Source organism: Carassius gibelio, chromosome B4 (genome assembly GCF_023724105.1).
Source record: "Carassius gibelio isolate Cgi1373 ecotype wild population from Czech Republic chromosome B4, carGib1.2-hapl.c, whole genome shotgun sequence".
NCBI classification, from domain to species: Eukaryota; Metazoa; Chordata; class Actinopteri; order Cypriniformes; family Cyprinidae; genus Carassius; species Carassius gibelio.
Genome location: NC_068399.1, coordinates 943,732 through 960,484, shown reverse-complemented (window position 1 = coordinate 960,484; position 16,753 = coordinate 943,732). Strand labels below are relative to the sequence as shown.

General features: G+C 34.2%; 3 protein-coding genes across 3 annotated transcripts in view; all 3 read right to left on the bottom strand.

Annotated features, from left to right (window-relative positions):
• The window catches only part of ttll1 (tubulin tyrosine ligase-like family, member 1), a 298,921-nt gene that overhangs the window by 77,953 nt on the left and 204,215 nt on the right, over positions 1–16,753 (bottom strand). The gene's annotated exons all lie outside the window — the stretch shown is intronic.
• Positions 3,727–5,061, bottom strand: LOC127956173 (uncharacterized). The gene is made up of 5 exons (XM_052553934.1): positions 4,926–5,061; positions 4,726–4,802; positions 4,442–4,622; positions 4,058–4,306; positions 3,727–3,973 (listed from the first exon to the last, which is right to left on the bottom strand). Exons 1-5 carry the CDS (start codon positions 4,942–4,944, stop codon positions 3,798–3,800), a joined length of 702 nt encoding a protein of 233 aa, XP_052409894.1. The 5' UTR covers positions 4,945–5,061; the 3' UTR covers positions 3,727–3,797.
• On the bottom strand, positions 5,570–7,382 carry LOC127956314 (uncharacterized). Its single transcript, XM_052554155.1, has 3 exons — positions 6,804–7,382; positions 5,999–6,182; positions 5,570–5,793 (listed from the first exon to the last, which is right to left on the bottom strand). Exons 1-3 carry the CDS (start codon positions 7,074–7,076, stop codon positions 5,570–5,572), a joined length of 681 nt encoding a protein of 226 aa, XP_052410115.1. The 5' UTR covers positions 7,077–7,382.

Genomic DNA, 16,753 nt, shown 5'->3' with positions numbered 1-16,753 from the left:
TATACCTGCCTGTTGAAAATATATCCTAGCTAGTCTTCAAAGGACTGCCGGGCTCGAGGCGTCTTGAAACGCTGAACCTCGTAACAACCGTACTCCAAATGAGTTCAGCTGCGCGAGAAGCGTACCCCCCACACAGGATTTCCTTCAGAAAACTCCCAAATAAAATACAAAACAAAAACAACAAACAGTGTTCCGATGGAAGGATCGTTCACAAGCAGCCCAGCTGAAACACTCTACTAACCAGAGTGAAAACCGACCCTTACAGAAATCCTGAAGAGAATAAAAATACTCCCTCAGAAAATGCTCAAATCTCGAACGAGGCCCCATTTTTATGTTACGGCTGGCTTGTAGACCACAACATAAAAGAGGCAGACAACAAATTCTTTAACAAAAAAGCAATTTATTATCAAACCAAGCAAACAATTATTAAACAATCGAAAGAAACCGACGTCTAGGGGAACAATAGGACACTCTCCAGCCGGCACATGACTGATCTTCAACATTGAAATATGGTTGAAATAAGGTTGAAATAAGGTCAGTTGTGGTTTCAAAGTTTAAAGCTGAATGGCACATCAACCTTCAACGTTGAAATATGGTTTAAATAATGACGGTTGTTTTTTCAATGTTGAAACAACGTTGATTTAAAATTTAAAGATGAAAGACACATCAACCTCCAACGTTGAAATATGGTTAAAATAAGGTCAGCTGTTCTAACTTTCAAACCACGTTGAAAATTTTTAATGCTAAAATTGTTGAAAAAGGTTAATAAACTTTTCAATTATTTATATAAAATTATTTTTATTATTTTTATAGCATTTTACAATATTTTAATCATGATACCTATCCTAAAATGTAAAGGTATATGTTATCATCATTAGCAACAATAAAACTAAATACATTTCACTGCTTTATCACTCTGAAACAATTCCTATTGGTAGTTTTATTTTATTACTTTGATCATGATTGGTTAATCTGGCTGTCATTCAGGAAACTGGACAATGAGCGAATATGATCATGTCAATGTCAATGGAGAACAAAAACTGTAATGTGCACACAAGAAGGGTCAGATGTGTTCTGCGAGGTCCTGCAAACATACTGGCAAAATGAGGTAAGAAAATCACTATCTTTATTATCTTTTAAAAATAGTAAAGTATAACGTTACCAGAGTTTACCAATGGGTAACTTAAAGGACCTGTAACCTGCAGAAGATTAATAAATGCCTGTGTGTGTATTTTTGTACTGCTTTATCACAGATACTCAAGTTAGATGCTCATCTGTTGTTGTGTTGCTGGTAAATTATGTGTTAATATCTGTCTTTTAGAGATTTTTCCACATTTTCCTGATATGAATCCCATGCATTAGGTGTGTTATATATATTTTATATGTTTTTATTCTTATAATAGTATCAAAGTGTTTTCTGAAACATATAATTGCAAATGTCGGTACAATTTAAATGAATTTAAAAATGCATTAGGATTGTTTAAAGCAGTGGTCCTGAGTTTCAGGCCTGCTCTAGTGGTTACACGGGGAATCACTAAATTAAAGGGGTGGTAAAACACGGTTTTTCGAAGGCTTGATTGTGTTTGTGGGGTGCACTGTAACATATGTTTATGCTTCGTTTTTTAAATAAATGCATTATTTTTCATATATTTTACCTTTACTCTACACTGCTCTGTCCCTCCTTGTAAAATGGTCTGATGGTTTCCGGGTTCTATGAAGCCAGTCCCACAAAAATAGCAATGGGCTCAGATTGGTTAGCTGCCCCAGTGTGTTGTGATTCGCTAACTGACTAGCGAATCACAACACACTGGGTGTGTTTTTCGGTAACGTCATGCCCCTTACCTTTACCAGTAGTCTGTGCTTTGGGGGTATTAGAAACAATGGCGTCAATAAAACCATACCAATTTGAGCCCGAATCGGACCCAGAAAATTTTGATGAAGATGATCGAGCATTTCCTTTTCAAGAACGGCTGTTAAATGACGTTTCAGAATGTTATGTTTTTTATTGTTGTGATCTAATACTTTTTTAGATACACTGTTATTTAATTGTACTAATTATAATAGTTGATGTTGAATTTATAACAATAATAAGTGTTTGTCTATTAACAAACGTATTCAAGAACCTTTTTTATTTAAAAAATATATATATTTTAGTAGGTGTACATGTAATAACTGTGCAAAAATGCCAACTGAAGAGGAAAACATCTGCTGCAAAGAAATACAGAAGGTAGTGTAATAAGCTAGTACCAAAATTATGCATAACGTGTTAATAGTTCTGTATAATCCTTTTTTCATATTTAAAAGATGAACATAGGTTAATTGTACAGTATGTTCTCATTGTCTTACATTACTGTTTAGGTTGTAAAACGAATGATGGAGGTTCCAGACCCTCCTAAATGTATGGTTGAGCATCCAGGTTTTGAACCAAACTGCTTAAATCCGTATACTTTGCAAAATATCAATAATATTTACAGAGCCGACTATGGACCAGTGAGACGCAGAAATCAGGAGGAGTAAGTATTAATTAAATTTAATGAAATTATGTTGTGTAAAATAATATAAATAAAAAAACAATAGATACTATATAATATATATATATATATATTCACACAAGACATGTTATTCAAAGACAAAAATTAAATCAAAATATCAATTTTTATCAAACATATTTTCACATCACATATACATGTTTCCAATATACCACTGGTTTTATACACAATATTGAGGTTTTCTGTTCCTGCCATAGGCGCTTCCGTTATCTGGCCTATCGCAGCTTTGTCAGCTGGTGCTGGGGCTACCTAGGACGTAGTGTGAGGGTTGTCATCCCCTCATGTGTTGTTAACCGGATCCGCCTACAGTTTCCTGATCCAGCGGGACAGTATGTTGGGTTCCGGCCACCCCTCGACTGAATCGTGACACACGCTGGGCAATCACCTCTTCTTTGGAAGGTTTTTCATACTGTGATGACAGAGGAGGTGGAATGGGGATTGCATGCAGCTCTTCCGCATATGGCTTGGGGTCCACAAAGACTTTATGTAACAGAAGGCTCATAAGTCATCGACATAGTCTGTAAAAAACAGAATACTGAGTCCCTCTATGGGTTTATATAATTACTGATAAATAATCTACCTTTGTTTTATAATTAACCTTTGTGTAATATTTATAAATATTTTTTGTAAGCTTATATTTATTTTATTATAGCTTTTTTTAATATTATTGTTAATAAAACATTTTACAACTTACTGTATGTTGGTTCTATTTTCACTGGCTTTGCTGTGCATTCCCCTTTTTTGGACTTTGGAAAAACAAACTTATACACAGCCTGTCCTTCAGTTGTTGTTGCCGGCTCACGGTTAGCATTTTCATTATAGTGCATTGCTGCAAGATACAGCCTGCAATCAGTGGACAATCCATAACATATGAAAAGATTAGTAGACTGTGTTGTGACAAATAAACAAACAATTCAGAATAAGAGACAAATGTTCAATCAATGATTATAATGGTTTCTTTCTTGCAAGAAAGGCTCACAGTCGCACAGTCAGTCAAGAGAATGTGAGAGTGCTCGCCAAGATGGGAGGCTCTCAATCTCTTTATATCTCTGCTACTCATAACATAGATAACATAGGGCCACAGGCAAGGCTCCTAACCTATTTTACCTGTTTCTTCCTTATTAGGAAAGAACATTATTTATTATAGGGAAAGATTATTAATATTAATAAAATAATGAATAAAAAAACATTTCCATAACAATTGTTAGAAACAATGTTTATAAATATTACTGAACATGTCAAAGATTATTACCTGCACAACATTCCTATGAAAGGGAAAATCACGTTCTTTGGGGCAAAACGCAAAATCAGACTGTGGAAAGCCTCCAGTGATGACATCTGAAAGTTGTGGCTGAGCTTTTCTATATCCTTGAGAACTCTCTTGTTGTATAATAGCTTTTCCACTTTATGGAGCGCTATTGATCCTGTAGCCAAACAGATCAAATATGAAGAAAATCTCAAAATTTTACTGTCATTCTATTGTCATTTGTCTCTCTATACAGTCATACCTGGTTGGAACCATTTTTTTGGATCCCTGGAAACTTTGTCAGGGTGTTCACACTTGGGGAAGAGGTGGTTCTCATGAACATGTACATTTTGTATGTGGTTCTGCAGTGAATTCCACTTCGCCACCTTTTCTGGCCCAGACTCAGAGGAAATCGCACTCCAGTAAACATGGTTTTTGATGCTGTGCAACCATTTTTTCAGCACCTCACAGTCCTTCATCTTTGAAAGTTTGTCAAGTTTCTTAGATAAACCTGTACAAAGTAAAAGCTTGGTTTTACAATCATTATTTCAAGAAAATCAAATTACCCCAAAAATATAAATGTACAAGTTAGGTTTAACAATTAACTGAATAAGTATCAATTAATAATACAAAGATAAATAATTACCTTTCTCAAAGTGCCACACGTCATAGAACTGAGTGATATTGCGGTCCCTCAGGTACTTCTGAATCTGCGGATGGCGATCGGTGACGATGTAGTCAACAGCTAAACCATGAGACTCCAGCTTATCGAGACAACGCTTCAATCCCTCCTTTTCCATATGATAACTGCCACCAACCTCATTGCTCTGTTGTTGGGTACACAACATTTCAAATGTACAAACAGAGTAGAGTATAAACAATAACAGATAAAAGAAAATGTAACACTTTTTTAAATGCTTAATTACTAACCTGAACTAGTTGAAGATCCAGAATTTTGTTGGTTTCCATGTGCATAATGGTGTAGCTGCCAAATTTTGCTGAGTGTCCTATTGTAAACATCATAATCAGATATAGAACATTACTGAGAACATCAGTATCATAATATTTTAGGAGAACTCAAAGACTATAAAATAAACGGTGTGATTTTTTAAAATATACTCTAAACGTACCTGGCGTGTCAGCACGCATATCTCCAGCCACAGCAACATTTCCTCCCTCTTGCAGCGGTCTTATAAGATTCAGTTGATCTTGGTTCCACTTGTGTATTATGGTAGGCTCAATGAAATTCCTGACATGAATCCTAAAAGTTACCAAATGCATCATCTGGAGCTTCATGGCTTTGAAAATCTATTAACATAGAAATCATACAGTACATACATACTGAAACAACACTTTATTTTTTGTGTGAATTTTATTGTAAATTGTAATACCTTCTCTAGTTGTTTAAAAGATCGACCGGTAAAATACGTTGCAGCAGCCAATAGCAGGTTTCCAAGTGGGGTACTCCCAACAATGGGCTGGCTCTGCCACTGTCTGTAGTAGTTACACTTTTCACAAATTTGGGTGAATGCAACAAAAGTCCCCCTTCGTCTGCTCTGGACAACACACTTTGTCTTACAAATTGGACAGGAAACAAACAGCTCTCGAAGACAGCTTTCAAAAACAATGTATTTGTTATCGCTGTGGTCGGGCTGTGGATCTATCCTAAGGCAATATAAAAAGAATAAATATTAGGAAGTTGCTTTCATGTTTTATATATATTTTTAAACACAAATGTATTGGTAAAAAAAGTGTGTAAATATGTATTTATATCTTACGGCAATTCTGATTCTTCAGTGACAACAGAATCTGGGTTATATGTGGAATCAGTGGGTTCGACATTTAATTCTGACTCTTCTTCCTCATCTAACACCAGACGAGGTCTCTTACTGGGCCTGAAGACTGAGCCCCTTACTGGTGTTGAAGACAGCTGCACATCAGGAAACATGTCAGTTGTTTGGGTGCCCACATCATGACCATAATATGTTGCCTGAATGCCTACAAAAAAAAAGTAAAAAATACAATTACTCATAACCGTCGGTCATGCTATTACAATTTATTTTTACAGTGAGAAACATAAGCCACTTTCTAATACACATAAGTTTCAGTAGCCGGTATAACAATTATAATAAAAAAAGACAATATGTACTAGAACTGCATATGATAAAGTAACACAAACACATTTAATGTCTGTATTTCATACCTTTGCTCCTTAAGTGGAAACTGCTCAATGTACCCATTGAAAGTTGTGTGCCCACTGATCGCATCTTCGGCTTTATCTCTGTGGCTACAGTTTCGATCTCTATAGGGTCTGACTGACATCCAACTTCATGAAGTGTAGATGTAGTGGAGAGCTCTTGGGAACTCGCAGCCTGCTGAGATGTTGTCTGTAAGAAATAATGACAATATGTAATCAATTATCAAATTACAGCTTAAAACATACATTTGACATGTAAAAATAGTAGGAAAAAATTACTGGATAATAATCATTGGACCACAAAAAATAAGCTTCATAAGCAAGATTTTCATATAATTGTTCTGATGTATTGTATTAGTCCTCAAAGGGATTTTTTTAATTAAACAGTGAAGATCTATAGTAATCGGTACTGAATGGAATCATTACTTTTGTATTTTTAGAACGCTTCTAACCAAATATCTGTCGCTATAACGATTAACCAAAAACATTGGCTTTACTATAGTAGCCAAATCAAACACAGAACCATGTTTAGCATGCCTGCAGATAAACAAACATGTAGATAAACAATACATAAACGCTCTAATCAAAGAATAATATACACTAATTCCAAGTTCGCTGTTGAGATTAAGAAAAAAAGTTTGTAACGTTAGGTGTTTGTCGAATGTATGAATGAGCATTTAACAAACTGGTTTGCAGAGCCAAACATCGTTATTTGTTCACTTCCTTGATACAACGTACAATTAGCAATACAGTCAATAGCAATACAAACCAATACAGTAAAACACATCGACGAAAAATAAGTCATACTTACAGCTTGTGGCCCGTAAACAGCTTCTGTTTTTAAAGTTGGAACTGCTCCATCTTTCAGGACAAGCCGTTGGGCGAATCCTGCATTGAACTCGCGAAGATTGTGGAAGCTTTCCTCCGTAAAATGTGCAGCACAGAGAGCGAGATTTGGGTAATAATTTTGAGGGACCGAGTTAAAAATAAATTTTAACCATTGATCCCTAACTTCCCCGTCCCTAGGAAGGCTGAACAAAGTGGACCTGCAATCCGGATGAAAATAACAGCGTTTCGTCGGCATCGCGGCAAAGACACTCCAGCATACAACAACTCTTCTCAATCTCCACAGCAATATAAAATGGCCTCGCCCCCCACCTAATCTATTATTCTCGGAGGAGGGGTTTATGTAAATATTGGGCTTAGTGACGTCAGCAACCCTGAAGGAATGTCGTGTAGTCCCTACCGGCCGTTTGCTGTAGTCCTTAGAAATGGATTTCTTTAAAAGCAAATATCTCCCTTTGCTTAAAACTTTGAACGTTGTAACTTTGCAGATGTTGTTTATGCTCAAACAGGAAAATTACACACTAGCTAAAGTTAGAAAAGTGAAATCGTGTTTTTTTTTTTTTTTTTACATTTAAGTACAGTACAGTTATCTTATTTTGTTATAACACATTTTAATTTAAACTTTAAGTCTTTCATTTACCTGTATGTAAGCACAGGGCAGTGTTAATGTTCAAACGGTGTATTTACAATGTTGAAGTGGCTGACAACAATAAATATTAGGAATAAAACTGCCTCATTTTTGAACTGTACAGCTGTAGCTGAATAATTTGGTCTACTACAATGTTGAAATTTAATGTTGGTCATTATGGTGGATCTTAGAGAGACAAATATCTTCTAAAGTGGTTGGTATAAAAAGGTTGAGAACTACTGGTTTAAAGAAATGCTATAAATGAAATCCTGCTTTTTAAGAACTTTTCAGTAAACCATTTCTTCTTTCCCCTTGTAGAGTCATCAAGGATCCAGTTTATTCTTGAAACATTGAGATTCATTGACCTTTTGTAATAGGTTTTGATTGTACTTAGTTTAATAAAAATGTTATGTTATGTAACTGTAATGTTAGTGTTCTGATTAAAACTGTAACTGGGGGCTCTGAAAACACTGCTTGTGAATAATTTGTGAATTGTAAACTTTCATCTGAATACATTCCATAAGTGTTTAATGAATAGTGTTGTCCACTTTGTTTCCAACCCCCCGTTATTGAACTGTAAAGTAAAAATATTGTGTGATTTATTTTGAATTCAGTTTTCAGTTTAATGTATTTTACTATATCAAAGTTGATATTTTATGATGATTTATTTTTGGTGTTTTTGTTTATACAGAACAGTATAGAAAGTGAACAAGTGGGAGAGAGTGGAGGGGATGGTGTCAGAACGGACCTGAAGCGGGGACTCTTTCAAGGATCACCCAAAGCACAACAACACTATATGCACGAGGCTGCTGGTTCTAACATTTTAGAGTCTCCTCCGGTAGAAATCACATTCTGCATTCCACACGGTTTAAAAAGACACAGTCTTTAAAAAACACGTTTTTGATCAAAAATACAGAAAAAAAGTGTAATATTGTGATATATTATTACAACTTAAAATAATAGTTTTCTATTTGAATATACCACAGATTTTAGTTTTAAACAACTACATTCTCGCCTGAAATACTTTAAAAATTATATTTCATGACACAATAACAGTAATATTTTGAAAATGATCCGATTAAATGGTGGTTGAACTCAACCAATGCTGCATGAACTAAACCAATCAGGATGTTTAGTGCCGAAGCCCCGCCCCCGAAAGTTCCAGAACTTTGAAGAAGTACTACCTCGCCAGCAGGGACTGAGGGGCATTTTTTTTACCCGGAACTTTATTTAGTTCCTGGTTCCTGTGGTGGAAACACACCGATTACCGGCCCAAAGTCCCTAGTTCCTGGGTAAAGTTCCTGTGTTGGAAACGCGCCATTAGACACCCATAAAGCTTCACAGTAGAGAGGATAAAGTATACCATGTGTCAAAAATTTGATTGATGAGGGTCATAAAAGCCATCTGTTCTGGACACCTGTTTGTACCCCCCACCCCTCCCCTCCCTGTACACCCCGGTGACCTAGATATGAACTTACGACCCTAAGAAGGAATTTCTGTGAGGGAGGGTGAAAATGTGTTGGGGGTCTATGTGCTTTTTTTTTTTTTAAACAGTGGAAAGGGATGAAATCATGAAAATGGTATAAGGGAAGTTTTTATTAAGGTTTTAAGTACACAGTGCATTTCAAGAAAAAAGGTTATAACACAAACAAAATGGGGACGATGTAATGATTGTTTTCGTAGTTGGAAAAGTGTAAAACGTTGTTAAAGTTGTAACAAATAAAAAAGAAAAAAAAATAGGTTACTGGTTATTTATCTAAAACAACTAAACAAGTCAAAACTATCAGATGTGTTTTCGTTAAGCAACACGTGAAAAAGATGTGAGAGCTTGTAAAAATTTAAAAAGGTGTTTTGTTACCAGTTAGAAAAGAAAGCATTTAGCATTTGTACCTTACCTCAAACTAAAAAAGAAATGAATGTAAAGCGGCGATACAAACCAGAAAACTTGGCGTTTGTCACGATGTTATAAAAAGTTAAAAAGAAAAGAAAAAAATATGGTAGGCATTACGCGGATCAAAAATAAAATCCATCAGACAAGATCCTTTAAATCAAATCTATGTTGTACTTTACCACTAACTACAACTTTAAAAATCGAGAGTGTTACTGACAGAGAGTTAGACGAAAGAAAAAAAGATCTCACAGCAAAGTGTCAAGGCATCTCCGTTGAGCGATACTGACAGCGCCGCAGACACACTTAGAATGAGGCTCGGAGAATGCTCCGGAAAAAAAACCACGCCTCCGGCGCTAGAGACTGCCCCGCTGTAGGCGTGATAGCAGCGTCAAATAGATTTAAATGTTAAAATAATTAAACTAAGTATTTCTTAATAAATAGACATCAGTCCTTAATTAGTGAAAACTTTAAATCCGTTTAAACATAAGATCAATTTGTACTTTTTAAATGATGTAGCTTTAGGCGATTTTATTTACTTTTAGTCTTAAAAAATAAAAAATAAAAAATAATAATAAAAAACAGCACTGAAAAAAGCATTATTTGTTTTTAATGTATTAAGTTAATTACTCTAATCTACGACTAGTCTAAATTTAGACTATTGCCGTCGATATATCTTTTATTTTTGTCAAGCTTAATTTCTCAAGCTATGACAATTAACACACACACACACACACACACCCAGCCACCCATCCACACTTTCCTTCAGCCGAGTTTGTGTCGTGTTATCTAGTAATTAAACCAGACATATGTAGTTAAAAGCATCCCCATTTAACAATATGACAGGGAAGAAATGTCTCGTCTCAGGTCGTGCAGCGAAACGTGACCGTGTCGTGCATCTGGTGTCTGTGCGATGTCGCCTGCATATCAGTTAGACATCAGCAGGCGTAAAAACATCTAAAGGTTTTTGGGGGTTTGCAACTCGACTGTAATCTAATTAGTTTTCCCGGGGGTTCTGGTGTTGTAGCTAAATGGTGCGCTGCAGGACGGCTAAAGTTAAAAAAAATTGTATGTAATCAAGAATCAAAGGCGCAACAAATTTAAAATTTATAGCTTAGGCCTGTGATCGTGATGTTATCTGACAGTTCATTTACTGGTCAAATGGGTGTGAAATCTTTTAACAAGTCAGACCATATAGGAATATTTAGTTTAATTCGAGTTAATTTAGTTTATTTTAGTTACATTTATAATTTTTATTAACCCTAGATCTTTCAACCTCAACATAAATGTACCGAGAATGCAAACAAGTACACAAACACTCTCACACACACACACACACACACACACACACACACAAACACACACACACACACACACACACACACAAACACACACACACACACACACACACATTTTCCTTCTGCCGAGTTTGTGTCGTGTTATCTAGTAATTAAACCATACATATGTAGTTAAAAGTATCACCCATTTAACAATATGACAGGTAAGAAATATCTCGTCTCAGATTGAAACGTGACAAACTTAGTAGTGATTCTTTAAATCCTGTTTATCCACTCTTTGAGATACTTAATCATTGAAACATTTCTATAGTCACATCTTTATTTAACATTTTCTAAAATGAGATCTGGTTTATTTCTATATTAAGTGTAAGTAAGTTGTATTCTTTCGTTGTCATATCTTTTACATTTTATTAAAATAGGTTCAACTGATTCAGGAAGATCACATTTAACACAAAGTCCAGACACATGTTTTTCCTCTTATAAATAATGACTGATTAAGTGCAATGTGTCCAATTCTATGGCGAGAGCTTCCTTTCTATCCCCAAAATTCTCCTTTCATTAAATTTGATGTCTGACATTTTAATGTTTTTATCTGATCCACTACCTTCTATTCCTATATGTGCAGGTACCTATACAAAATAAATATTTGTTTTTGGTTGTATTCTGAACAAACTCTGTAAAATGAATGACAAATTGTCTTGTTGAAAATTCGCCACACTTTAAACTTGGTAGTACTGCAAATGAATCTGAACATATGACTACTTTAGGTATATTAATGTGTTCAACCCACTGAAGAGCCAAAAATATGACAATCATTTCTGTAGTATAAACAGACGGATGATTAGATGTTCTTTCAGGTATTCTATATCTACCCACTTGGAACATATGTGTCCTGTTTCAGGATCTTTAGATACATCTATGTATATGAGTTACTTTAAAACTATATGCTCTTTATTTTTCATCTAAACAAAAGTCCTTGATGTTTTATTTTATTTTAATAAGCCACTCACACTTACTTTAGTAGCCTAAATCATTGAATATTGAATATGTCTTTTATTTTGTCAATATTAACTTCTGGCACGAAATTCTACATTCATAAATGTATGTTTTTCAAAATCCTTACGTTTAGTGGCATTTAAAGAGGAATTTGTGATGTATTTGGAGACGTTAAAAGAAATGAAAAGTCTCAAAGCAAGATTTTTGTATTCTTTGGGGGATTTGGTTTTTCTTAATGTGAAAATCTGTTACTCCCCTACTTTTTCATTCTTTATCTTTTTCTTCAGTGTTGTTTTATTTATTTTACATTTATTTTGTTTTATGATGTACAGAGTGTGAACGAAAATTGAGTGTAATCTCAGACCATATTTGTAAATCTACCAGTAATGTACGCCTTTATATTTTTAATGTTTAAAGCAACGAATAAAGAAGAAAAAAACACCCACTAACACATCCCCCTAACACCTCCCTAATAACGTTGGTCACAAAGGTTTAAATGTATGTTAAAAGAGTTAAACAAAGTAACGTTTTTAATAAAAACACATAAGTTCTTATTTGATGAAAACATTCTACCTGGTTTTAATATTAGACCGATGTTTTTACTTTAAAATTAGGTTAACCTATACCATTTTATTTTCATCTCAACAAAAATTCCTTGTTGGAAAAAATTGTTGTTTTATTTCATTTTAATAAGTCACTCACACATACTTTAGTAGGCTAAATCCTTGAATACGTCTTTTATTTTGTCAGTATTAACTTCTATCATTGCTATATCGTTGCTATATCAATTAAAACATGCGTTTAGGCATACACAAATCTAACTGGAATGAAATGTTTTGGAATGTCTTTGATTTTCTTGCCAAAGAAACTTTAACAACGTTACAGGAGAGGCTAAATATTTCATCTCAAGTAGTGCGTAGAAACGCGTCTGGTGTCTGGAATCTGATGTCTTTGTGTTTACTGTTACGACCATGTCAGATAAGATTGTAAAACATCTAAAGGTTTTTGGGGTTTGCAACTCAACTGTTATCTAATTAGTTTTCCGGGGGTTCTGGTGTTGTAAATGGTGTGCTGCAGGTAACCATAAAATGTTTATGGCTTAGGCCTGTGATCGTGAGGTTATCTGACAGTTCATTTACTGGTCAAATGGGTGTGAAATATTTTAACAAGTCAGACCATATAGGAATATGTAGTTTAATTCGAGTTAATTTAGTTTATTTTAGTTACATTTATAATTTTTATTAACCCCTAGATCTTTCAAACTCAACATAAATGTACCGAGAATGCAAACAAGTACACAAACACAACCATACAATCATAAACACACACACACACACACACACACACACACACACAAATGTAAACATTACAGAAAACATGAACATGCAAACTAAATAAATACTAATATACACTCAAACAAGTAAAAAAATACACAAACAAACAAAATAGGTCACAAACACGAACATATCTATATAAGATTGAAAATGAGTTGTCCTAAGTTTTCTTTGAAACCAAAAGTGTTTGTTGGTACAAATGTCTGACAGAAATGTGTACAATAGATTAGACGTCCTTTCTCACTTTCCAAATGGTGTTGTTAACCATGATGTTTAAAATAGTTTTAAAAAAGTATAATTTTTTAGCTTTCATGCAGGATTCATGTCAGCACTCAAGTGTTTTAACAAGAGTCCAGAGACAGATGAAAATAGACGTGTGAAGAAAAAAAAATGTAAGAGGTTTTTAAGGATAGACTAAATGGTTTAGATTGTTTAAAACAATTGAGTTTACGCATTTCTCTTGAATGTGTGTATGGTAACCGCTGCATACATGAAGCAGAACAAATACATAACTCATAAACGCATTGTGGTTAATAAAAAAGACTTATTTATCTAGCATAACTTACCTTCTTTTCATAACAATAAACATTCTTACGACTTTAACAACTGCAAACAAACGGTTTGGTTGGAAAAAAAATAAAAACATATTGTGTTTTCTTAAAAAATTTCTTCCAAACCATGCTGCTTTCACACACACACACACACACACACACACACACACACACACGCACACACACATCACCTCACAAAACTGTCAACAAGGACCTTAAGTTTTTGTTATAACGTTTAGCTGTAGCTGAGACCTTGGTGGAATTATTTTACGTACAGTTTTGGGGAAGTTACTATGAGCGTTGTAATAGGTTATAGATCACAAATTAACCCGTTTAAAATCTAAAAGTTTAAAAAGTAATGTAACTGATAACATTTGATTACATGTTTTAAGACTTGTAATGTTTTCAACCGTTAATCTTTTGAAATGTGTAAACAGGACAGGGGTTAACATTAGAGTACTCAACAACTAATGACCGTCAGACTTTTCAAATCCTTCATCACTTAAATTAGGATTGTGATCATTTCATTTTAAAGCACAACCACCACGAAATCAGATTTGCTTGGAGATTAAATACATATTTAAAAACACAACAAGAAAGTTTAACAGCTATGATACTGTTTTTTAAATCAGGTTTTTGCACACCTATGAAGGGGAATGCCATGGCATCTAACAACGGTTGGTAAATCGGTTCAATTTAACAAATAAATATACATTGGCTAAATAGGAAATAAGCATACGTCTTTAACTCATGAAACATCTGACTCATATTTTAGAGTATTTAAGGTGGTTTATGAAATATATCAATGAAATCTGTAATCTGTAAAAATATTCAGATGTAACATTTTCATAATTAACCGCAATTTAATTATTTTTCTCACTGACTGTAACTGATTACATTTATTTTTAATCAAATGATATAATTTAGCTATATGTAACTAGTTGACCCCTAACACTGATTATGCGTTCTAACAAGAAGAGTTGGTGAAAGAGTTCATTACCCTCTTTAACTTTAAAAATGCGTACAATGTCCACAAACAACGGTTTGCTCTTAAAACAAGCCCCAGACACCGACTTGGAAGCACCGTAACAAGTATAGCCATTGCAGAAATTTGTTATAGAGATTCAGTAAGTTAAACTCTGGATGCACGATTGACCGACTTACGTTTGCCATATTATTACTTTTTCTAAAGATAAAGACAATTATTTGGTTTCAGGACACACGAATCCTAACGCCCAATGGTTCACAAGATAACATGACAACGGTTGCTCCATTACAGCATAGTCAACCCATTTTAGCCTGTTTTAGCACATGTATATCGTATTATTGTTGAATATAGTCGTTTGGTCTAAATATGTGTTAACAGTTATTTTATTGTTGTTATATGTATTATATGTTTTGTTTTACAAATGTAATATGTTTACCTAATACCTCATTCAAGCTATGTAGATCTTCAGGTCAGGGAACTACAATACCCATCACACACCTCAGGCTTCAAACATGCCTGTCGTGAATACATACTCATATTGTATGTGGCAACGCTCTAAATCATTGGACATCTGATTAAACGCATACGCAGATAACCTAAATAAAAAGACTCGTATTCTTTTCTGTGATCTGTTTTAGTGATGCAAAGTTCGATTCACTTCTGAAAAATTATTTATTTGGACAGTTTGGTTCAATGAACCGATTCATAGGGTCCTTAAGTCATTTTCGCAGTTACGTAGTACACTTTTTTTTTTCTTCTAACAACTGAAGAGTCATTTTTATTTCTGTGAATCATCTAAATAAATGTAATTGTGTGAACACACATTAGCGGTTATTGTCTTTTGTTCATTTAAGTTAATTCTGAATCATCTAAATAAAGTTAACTGTGTGAACACATATTAGCGGTTATTGTCTTTTGTTCATTTAAGTTAATTCTGAATCATCTAAAAAAAAAAAAAAAAAAAAAAAAAAGTTAATTGTGTGAACACATATTGGTGGTTATTATCTTTTGTTCATTTAAGTTAGTGATGTTTGTGTTTGCAGTTTTATGTACCGTCTCTCTGTCGTTGTTTAGCTTAAACATCAGTTTTTAGTCAGTTACAAAAGTGTCAGGCATTAAGTTTTTGTATTTTTAATTCACCTAATTATGACAGAGTTACAGGTTTCGGGTGTTTTTGAAAGTGTAAGCGGTGAAAACTTAAATGTGACCGTCGAGTAACGTTAGCTACTCAAACGAAGACAAATTGTGTAAGTGTTCATTAAGATGCAGAAATGAAAATAAGCGTACAAATATTCATAATGACAAGTACAATATAACCTAAAAACACTATAGCCCCCTGCTAAGTATACCTAAACTTTTCTAGAGCGGTGAGATATTTACATTTACTGTACATTTATTCATTTAGCAGACGCTTTTATCCAAAGTGACTTACAGATGAGGACGGTGGAAGCAATCAAAAACAACAAAAAGAGCAATGATATATAAATGTTTTAACAAGTCTCAGTTAGGTTAACACAGTACACGTACCATGGGATTTTAAATAATATCATAAATAAAAAGAAAACAGATTGAATAAAAAAAAGAATATAGCAAGCTAGTGTTAGAGGTCTTTACACATACACACACACATGCACACACACACGCATAAATAGATATAAACCGCAATGTTTTTCATAGCGTTACACTTTGAACGATATGTTTCCATGACATTGTTAGCTCTTTCTGTTTGAATCTATTTACAGCAGTTTTCACCATCCTAATTGTAATGGTTTGGTCTTATGCTTAGGGCCTTATACGTTGTATTTTCTAGTTTTTGCCCTCGTGTTAGTGGGTCTCTTTGTTCATACAAATCCATATTTCTGTGGATTTGGGTATTAAAATATTGCTTTAAACATCGTCTTCATTCGAGACGTTTACTTAACATCATTATATCATCCTAGTTTATATCAGATATAAGATATGTTGATTATTAATTATTATCCAACCTTTTAATCATCAAAATATCACGACTGACTTGAGTGATCATCTTGGGCGGAGCCATCTTGGGCGTGACCAATGTTTATGACTTCCTGATGTCAAACCCCCATCGTGTACATCATACAAGGGTTGAGGGTGGCTCACTAAAACCAACAGTTGCCTGCTGTGAACAACAAACAATACAATAAATCAATAAACCGGAAATTTATCGTGAATTAAAACAGGACTACCGCATTCGGCGACAGTTCTATATCG

Coding starts and splice junctions, on each gene's coding strand:
- LOC127956173 (XM_052553934.1), bottom strand. Junction 4,307..4,441: donor CGTGTGGCACTTTGAGAAAG/GTAATTATTTAT, acceptor TACTTTGTACAG/GTTTATCTAAGAAACTTGAC. Junction 3,974..4,057: donor AAAAAAATGGTTCCAACCAG/GTATGACTGTAT, acceptor GTTTGGCTACAG/GATCAATAGCGCTCCATAAA.
- LOC127956314 (XM_052554155.1), bottom strand. CDS start 7,076: ATGCCGACGAAACGCTGTTATTTTCATCCGGATTGCAGGTCCACTTTG. Junction 6,183..6,803: donor CTGTTTACGGGCCACAAGCT/GTAAGTATGACT, acceptor TATTTCTTACAG/ACAACATCTCAGCAGGCTGC. Junction 5,794..5,998: donor TTTCCACTTAAGGAGCAAAG/GTATGAAATACA, acceptor TTTTTTTTGTAG/GCATTCAGGCAACATATTAT.